The sequence below is a fragment of the Balaenoptera physalus genome (assembly GCF_965194825.1).
Source record: "Balaenoptera physalus genome assembly, chromosome: 15".
Classification (NCBI taxonomy): domain Eukaryota; kingdom Metazoa; phylum Chordata; class Mammalia; order Artiodactyla; family Balaenopteridae; genus Balaenoptera; species Balaenoptera physalus.
The window spans coordinates 66,376,655-66,385,178 of NC_138894.1; the positions used below are offsets into that span (position 1 = coordinate 66,376,655).

Below are 8,524 nucleotides of genomic sequence, written 5' to 3' on the forward strand. Positions count from 1 at the left end.
GAAGTCCCCTCCTCCATTCCCAAATCCAGATTGCAAGTGTAACCCAGGGCTATTATTGCCCCAAACTCCAGAGAGCTTTGCTGGGTTAATACCTGCACAGCTCACAGTACCTCTAATCTAGGGCAAAGGACCTCTTCCCCTTTGCCCTGCTACTCACCAGCTTGCCTTTCCCTGCATCTTGAGCTCTTTATGACTTGAAATAGGGCAAAACCATGACTAATTCCACCTTACAGGCTTACTGGCCTAGAAGAGATAATAATCCCTTCCTCATTCTGCCTTAAATAGTTAACATTTAGAAATGCATCTGGGTTCCAAAATAACCCCACTGAGAAGCTATTAGGGAGACAAAGTACCAGTTAGAATTTTTGTGTGAATTTGTTTAAAAGAATAGCTTTCCCAAGAGCTGTTTGTCATCAGAATGTTGAGAAAATAGAGGTGTGGGCTAAGGTAGGTGGGACTGTTGGGTGGCTGGAAGGCAACATGAGGGCAAGGGGTCTTTCTTTAGGGATTGGGAGTGAAGGGCAACACAAGGGGTGAGAAATGCAGGTGGAAATATGCCTACAACAAACCGTGTCCACTTTGAAACTTCATCAGTGCCATCTCTGGCCATCATTTCTTACAAAGAACATGCATCAAAGCAGCATGGGGAGGTGGACATACCTTGGGTTCTAGAGCCAGATCTGCTACTAACTACATTGTTTTGAAATGTTCCCTTCTCTCTCTGGCTGTAATAAGGAGTAGTCAAGCTCAGTGTTTTTAAGGATCCCTCCGGCTAAGATATTTTGTGAAGTGACATGGACAAAAGGCTGTCATCTATCTCTTGTCCTTTTCCTGTGTCCTCTTCCACTCTTCTTTTCTCAGGTCTGTGGACAGAGTAATGGCCTAGCTAAGGATCACACTCTATCTGCTTCACAAAGAAGGAACTCATCCTGCGTCCTTCCACTTTCCTGATCTACTCTGAGGTCTCCTTTCTCCCTTCTGTCTGCTGCAGAGAGCTAGCTCCTTATTGGCAAATGCAAAGTCCTGGGGGTGCACTTGCTTTGCAATAGGCCAGCTTTCATTTTGTAAGCAAACCAAAGATATATGAGGTATTAGATGGTTTATGTTATTCAGCACTGAGCTTGGGTTTTGTTTTGTTGCTGCTGTTGTTTTGTTTTGTTTTGCCTTGGAAAGCACTTTAAACTCCTTGTTGCCATAGATGATGGCACACCATAAATAGATGAGCTGGACGCCACTCTGAACTGGAAGAACACCATTCCTGCCCATAAGTGCACAACATGCCCTTTGATCAATAACATCGACAAAGAAGACTACACATGGCTGAGAGAATAGCTATTAAGCACAAGTGAAATTGAAACTTCAATTTTCAAATTGCACAATTATTAAGGATTAAAGTAAATCCTTGGCCAGGATTCCAAGAAGACTCCATCTAGCAACATTGCCAGGAGATTTTCCGGCACTCTCAGTATGTAAAATCCCAGAACATTATTTACAGTACTTTTATTTTATCTCAACTTGCTAACCACATTACCTTATCTTGCACAAATTTACAACGTGTTTTTTGTTGGTGTTTTTTTAAAATTTTTCAGAATTTTTAAACCCATAAGGGAGCAATAATAACCAATGCAGTTGAATATTTTAGGAAATTTGACAGGATCAAAGCTAGAGAGAAGCATTAAATAATGATAGAAATCTCAAACCTTATGTAGTATAAAGGAAAGACATATTTTAAATCAATATTCAGAATATAACGCAGCGATCATATGTTGATATACAAATCATTGATGAATTATGGGGGCAAATTATGGCTTTTTCGATTCATCCTTAATTTCACCAATTTATGCATTTACACATGTGTATTATTACTTCTTTTCTGTTGGCTTTTATGTTCTTGGTAGATTAACTGGTCCAAGGGAATTAAATTACAGTCAGCTCTTATCAGATGTCAGGCATCGTACTGGATGCTTTATATCAATATAAACACTCTCTAATATACTCTACCAAACACTGTAGGAAGTAGGTATTGTTAACCACATTTTACAGGTAAGAAATCTCGGGTTCAAAGACGTAGCCAGAAAGTAGCAGAGCCAGAAGGTAGCAGATCTAAAAACTTCATAAAACTTCCACCAAACTTTTCACTTATTTTTGCATTTAAAGGTGGTAAGCATTTAAAGGTCTGAAGCTAACCCTAACCGTGACCCTAACCCTAACTCTAACCCTAACCCTAACCCTGACCCTTGTTTTGGGGCATTTTCAATTTTTTGCTGAATTCTTATATCCTGATATTTGTAATTTCCCTAAGGCCAACCTTAACTAAAATAACTATGTAAAAACACTGTGTCCTTACCTAAATAGCTAGTCCCAAACTATAACAGGGTGTTTGGTCTCTTTGCCAGTAGATCTCATCACATTTGTAAACGAAGGCATCTGCATATTCTTCTTCTGTATATGCAGGGTCTAGCTCTAACCAAAGTGATGGTACTGAAATTATCATGAAACGTGAGCAGTCTGAACACTACATAAAAAGGTGTAATTTAAAACAGAGTCCTTTGTGAGATTACACCAATCTTCTGATTTTTACAGATAAGGAAGCCAGAACCTTGAAAATGGTAGAGGACCCAAAGAAATGTCAAACATAGATTAAATAGGTGGTCAAAACTTTGTTTTATTTAACTACTTGTGTCTCTTCATTGCCTTATTTGATAATGGATTTGAGGCAGTTTCTATGTATAATAATTATAAAATAAAATGAGAGAATAATTTCCTAAAGCAAGAATGATGAAATGTTCTAAAATTAGAAAGTGGTGGTGGTTGCACAGGCTATGAAAATACTGAATAACACCGAATTGTGTACCTAAAGGAGTAAATTTTATGGTATATGAATCATATATCAATAAAACTAACTTTTTTCAAAAGAGCAAGACTTTATTTCTTTTAATAGGTTAGAGGATAAAACCAAGGATTGGTGACCTTTTAATTTTTATTTATTTTTATTATTTACAGTCTCTCTTCTCTACTCCATATTAGAATATCTCCAGTGAATTGGCCCAAGTCATATTAGCTTAATGAATCAAGAACATTGATCTATTGCCACTAATTCTCAATTGTGGAGTATTAGGCCAGGTTTCAAAGTTTCTACTGGGGTTGAGAAATTGTTTTTGAACAAGATTCTGGAATATATTTCCAAAGAGAATGCATTTTTCCCATGAGAAATCTCTGAGTAAATTAAAAGCCATAAACTAAGGGGTCTTGTTGATTTCTATTAAGAAATAGAAAGTTAAATCTGTTGCTCTTATTATACAGGCATACATTTGTATACAAGCATACATTTCAAGCAAAATCTTTTAAGATTAGTACACACAAATTGATCTAGGAATCCTCCTTCAATTTTTTTTTGGAATATTTTTTTAACATCTTTATTGGAGTATAATTGCTTTACAATGGTGTGTTAGTTTCTGCTGTATAGCAAAGTGAATCAGCTATACATATACATATATCCCCATATCTCCTCCCTCTTGCGTCTCCCTGTCCTTCTTCAAATTTATCATAGAATATAACGAGCTCAGAGAAAGACTTGAAAACAAAGATATTCATCCTAGCATTATCATTATTTATAGTAACAAAAAAGCTAAAACAAATCTAAATGTCCAACAACAGGAGAATTTTAAGGTATAGGGGAATATTGTACAGTCCTTTAAAATGGGGTTTTTATTTATTTTAAAATCTATATTACTTTTCTGATTACAGAGATAATAACAATATACATATTATTTTAAAAATTTAAACGGCCAAACATTTCCACACAACTCCTTCTCTTAAGACATAAACAAAATTAAATGCTTGGTGAATATTTTATATGACCATCCTATAATACTGCTTTACAACTTGCTTTGTTCACTTCATAATGAATTTTTGCACATCACTTTCTGCACATCTCCCTCACTAGCTTGTTTTTGTTTTTGTTTTTGTTTTAACATTGTTAAAAATTATTCAAGACTCAGGGAGATGTTCATGATATAATGTTAAGGGGAAAAAAAAGCAGACTAGAAAACATTAAATATGGTATGATCCTAAATTGGGTAGGAGGGGGAGTGGCAAAGCTTATACACAAGTTCATAGAAAGACTGAAAGAAATACAACAAATTGTTAACTATGGTTAGTTCTAAGTGGTAGAGTTGTGAGCAACTTTATTTTCTTCTATCTAATATCATGTATTTTCCAAATTATCTATGATGAGCATGATAAAAATAGCACTGGCTTTTTCTGTTTCCAAAAATAATTTCGGTTTCTTGTAGGCAATCTGGAAAATGCAGATAAACCCAAATAAGAAAATAAGAAGTTACTCACAATCCAACTACCCTGAGATAATAATTGTTGTCTTTTAGATACATTTTTTAAAATTTGGGTATAATTGCTTTACAATGTTGTGTTAGTTTATGCTATACAACAAAGTGAATCAGCTCTCTATATACATATATCCCCTCCCTCTTGGACCTCCCTCACACCTCCCATCTTACCCATCTAGGTCATCACAGCGCACCGAGCTGAGCTCTCTGCGCTATACAGCAGGTTCCCACCAGCTATCTGTTTTACACATTAAGTAGTGTATATATGTCAATCCCAATCTCCCAATTAATCCACCCCCCCCAAACAACTTTGTGTGTGTGTATTTTACAAAGATAAAATTACGCTGGCCATAATTTTTGTAACTGACCTTTGTCACTTAAATGTAGTGTGAACGTTTAAAAAATTTCACTAAACACTCTTCTACAAAATGTTCTTTTGGCTACACAGGACCATAATTTATACATAGGATTCAGTTATTACCATTTTTGCTTTTATAATTGATGTAGTGAACATTTGTATGAATAGATCTTTGTGCATATATACTGTACAATATTTTCACCTGGATAAATAGCTAGAAATGGAATTGCTGAGTCAGATGGTCTGCAAAATTTTAACGCTTCTGATACTTATTGCCAAGACATTCTTCAGAAAAGATTTAGCAAGTTTTCCTCCCAACAGTGGAATGAAAAAGTGGTCATTTTCCACACCTTCAGCACTGCCAGGTGTTAGTAATCTGGAAACTGACTTTTATTATTTTTCCTCTTAGTAGGAAAATGATAAATGTTTTTTTACAGAAAACTTAGAATGTACAAATAAGCAAAGAAAATAAAAATCATAAGGATATCATCAACCACTGATTCTTCCTCTGTCTATATATGTGTGTGTGTATGCACATATGCATATGTACATATTTACTTCTTAATAAAAGTAAATCATGTAATAAATGGCAGCTAATACTTATTAAGCATTAACTATTAGACTCTATGCTATGTGTTTAAAGTGAATAATCTCATTGACTCCTTATGCCTTTATATAATAGTACTTTTAGTAGTTAATATGTCTATATTTTAAAAAGGAAAGCTGAGTAGAGGGATTAAGAAACTTGCCTTAGGTTATATAGTTAATATGTGGCAGAGCTGAGATTAAACTATCTTTTAGTTTTTTTAAAGATTCCTTGTCCTTATGTCCATTAGGAACCCCTAGAAGGTTTCATATTCCCTGTCATGGGGGATGGCCAACTTTGCTAAAAGCATAAGTACTGACCTAACCCTTTTACTGAAATAAGAGTATTTATTATTTTGAATTTAAAAGATGCTTGTGTATAAATGAGTAGATGAACAAAAAAACAAATAGGGAGGGAGGGACGAATCTTCAGTACAGAAGAATTCCAAATAATATACGTAGATACTGTTCCCTCCAAGAGATGGAGCTCAATTCCCCTCCCCTTGAGTGTGGGTTGCACTTAGTGACTCTGTTCCAAAGAATAGAGCATGAAAAGGGAACATATAGTGACTTGAGAGTAGAGGGACCTGGCAGAGCCCACCTACCCGTGTGATCCATGTTAACATCACCAGGGATCAGTCGTCATGGTGACGACATGGACCCCCTGATCTGGTGTGAAGAGAAGGGTCCTTCCCCTCTGGTGTTCTTCCCACAACCCCAGTAGAGTCATGAGAAAAAAAACATCAGAGAAACCCAAACTGAGAGACAGTCTACAAAATACCTGACCTATACTCCTCAGAACTGTCATGGTCGTGAGAGACAAAAACTAAGAAATTGTCTCAGATCAGAGGAGGCCAAGGAGATATGACAACCAAATGCAATGTGGGGTACCAGACGGGATACTGGAACAGAAAAAGGACATTTGTGGAAAAACTAGTGAAATCCAAATAAATCCTGGAATTTAGTTTAGAGTAATGTACCAATGTTGGTTTCTGAGTTTTCACAAATGTAATATGGTAATGTAAGTGTTAACATTAGGGGAAACATCAGCCATATCTTTGCAACTCTTCTGTAAATCTAGAATTATTCCAAAATAATTTTTTTTTTTTTTTAAGAAAAGGATGCTTGTTTCAATACAAACACCACTTGTGGGTAGCAAAAATAAGGTTCCAGCTATGGCAGGATGTTCAAACTATCAGGGTCTGAACCAGTCTCCTCTCTTTCTTTTTTTTTTTTTTAATTATTATTATTATTACTATTTTGGCTGCACCATGTGGGATCTTAGTTCCCTACCAGGGATCGAACCCTTGCCCCCTGCAGTGGAAGCATGGAGCCTTAACCACTGGACCTCCGCAGAAGTCCCAGTCTCCTCTTTTTCTGTTCTTGCTTCCCAGTTAAGGATCCAGTATCCAGCCAGAGTACGGCCAAAAGGAAAAACTCAGAAGAGGCAGGGCAGGCTGATCTCTAGGGCTTGATCCCAGGGACACAACTAATTTTCCTGTTAGGGTTTTTCTTTTTTTAATATTTAAGAATTTATTTATTTATTTGGCTGTGCTGGGTCTTAGTTGTGGCATGCGGGATCTTCATTGCCGCGAGCGGGATCTTTTAGTTGTGGCATGCGGGATCTTTAGTTGCAGCATGTGAACTCTTAGTTGCAGCATGCGGGATCCAGTTGCCTGACCAGGGATCAAACCCGGGCCCCCTGCATTGGGAGCTCAGAGTCTTAGCCACTGGACAACCGGGGAAGTCCCAGGGTTGGTTTTTTTCGTTTCTGCAGAACTGAAAGGCCTCTGGTCACTCTTATTGATTAGTCCATTTCTCTGATATATTTCTAACTCAATTATTAGTGAGCAAAGGAGGTGGTGGTGAGGTCCACTCCTGGGTTGACTTCAAGCAGCAGGGGCTGGGTACTCCTACTGCAGTGCTGGCTGACATCACAAATGAGCATGGAAAAGAAAACTGTGTTAAGATTATCAAGCAGTTCCAACCTGGTCTCAGCAAAATTGCTCCCACAAAGAAGGGTGGAGAGAAGAAGAAGGGTTGTTCTGCCATCAACAAGGTGGTGACCAGAGAATACACCATCAATATTCACAGGTACATCATGGGGTGGGCTTCAAGAAGAGTGCCCTCAGGCACTCCAAGAGATTAGGAAAATTGCCTCGAAAGAGGTGGGAAATCCAGGTGTGCACGTAGACACCAGGCTCAGCAAAGCTGTCTGGACCAAAGGAATAAGAAATGTTCCATACGGTATCTGTGTGTGGTTGTCCAGAAAATGTAATGAGGATGAAGAGTCACCAAACAAGCTCTATATAGTGGTTACCTGTGTACCTGTCACCACTTTCAAAAACCTACAGACAGCGTGGATGGGAACCAATTGCTGATTGTCAAAATCATGAAACTGGGAAAAAAGAAAGAGAGAGAGAGATCACCAAGTACCCAGAGGACAATATAACCCTGTTTGTTATCTTTAGCTGGACTATCTCTCCAATATTTCTTTAGATCATGAACCAGGGCTGTTTCCCTGGTTACAAAGGCCAACTCACTAGGACAAAGGGCACAATGGTGGTGTTATTCCAGGAATTTGTAATGGCAAATGCCAAGCTTTCATGTGAATATGTGTATGTGTCCTGAGCATTCGGAAGAGACTATTTGTAGACTTGTAGATTACTACAGCTCTCAACCACTTTGTAAACTGCTGCCTTATTTTTTCCCCTTAATAAATCATGAACATCTATTCATGTTATTAAATGTTCTTCTACAAATTGTCCACAAATGTGATCTTCTCAAAATGACTAAATAAATTAAGAGGTGCACATCAAAGGAATACTCTGTATATTTGAAAGAATGAGGTAGTTCCCCATGTGCTTATATTGAACAATCATATTCTTCGTATTGAAAAATTAAGTATAAAAAGCCAAGGGCAGAGCAGTGTGGATAGTAAGCTACCATAAAAGAAAAAATATATATGCATATATATTATTATATGTAATATATATATGGAAGACTGTCTCTGGAAGGATTGAAAGGGAAACCAATATCAGTTGCCTTCAAGAAGGAAACTCAGTGGCTAGAAGACATGGGTGGAAAAAGGTTTTTTTTTTTTTTTACTGTATAGCCTTTTATATCTTTTTAAAAAATTTTGTAAGACACTCATGAATTATTTAAAGGACTAATTTAAAAAAATTACAATGTTATAGTTAGTGCCTGCCTAGTACATACATTAGGTTATTTCCAA

General features: G+C 37.0%; 1 protein-coding gene and 1 pseudogene across 2 annotated transcripts in view; both read left to right on the forward strand.

The window, feature by feature from the left end:
* CDKL4 (cyclin dependent kinase like 4) overlaps positions 1-1,777 on the forward strand; it is a 58,241-nt gene extending 56,464 nt beyond the window's left edge. The window contains exon 10 of the mRNA XM_082427844.1: positions 1,199-1,777. Coding sequence (XP_082283970.1) covers positions 1,199-1,219 — 21 coding nt within the window. The 3' untranslated portion in view covers positions 1,220-1,777. The remainder of the gene's footprint in view (positions 1-1,198) is intronic.
* A 3,800-nt stretch (positions 1,778-5,577) lies between these two features.
* Positions 5,578-8,023, forward strand: LOC309643505 (large ribosomal subunit protein eL31 pseudogene; annotated as a pseudogene). The gene is made up of 2 exons: positions 5,578-5,602; positions 7,101-8,023. The product of its transcript is annotated as a large ribosomal subunit protein eL31 pseudogene (transcript).
* Positions 8,024-8,524: the final 501 nt, after the last annotated feature.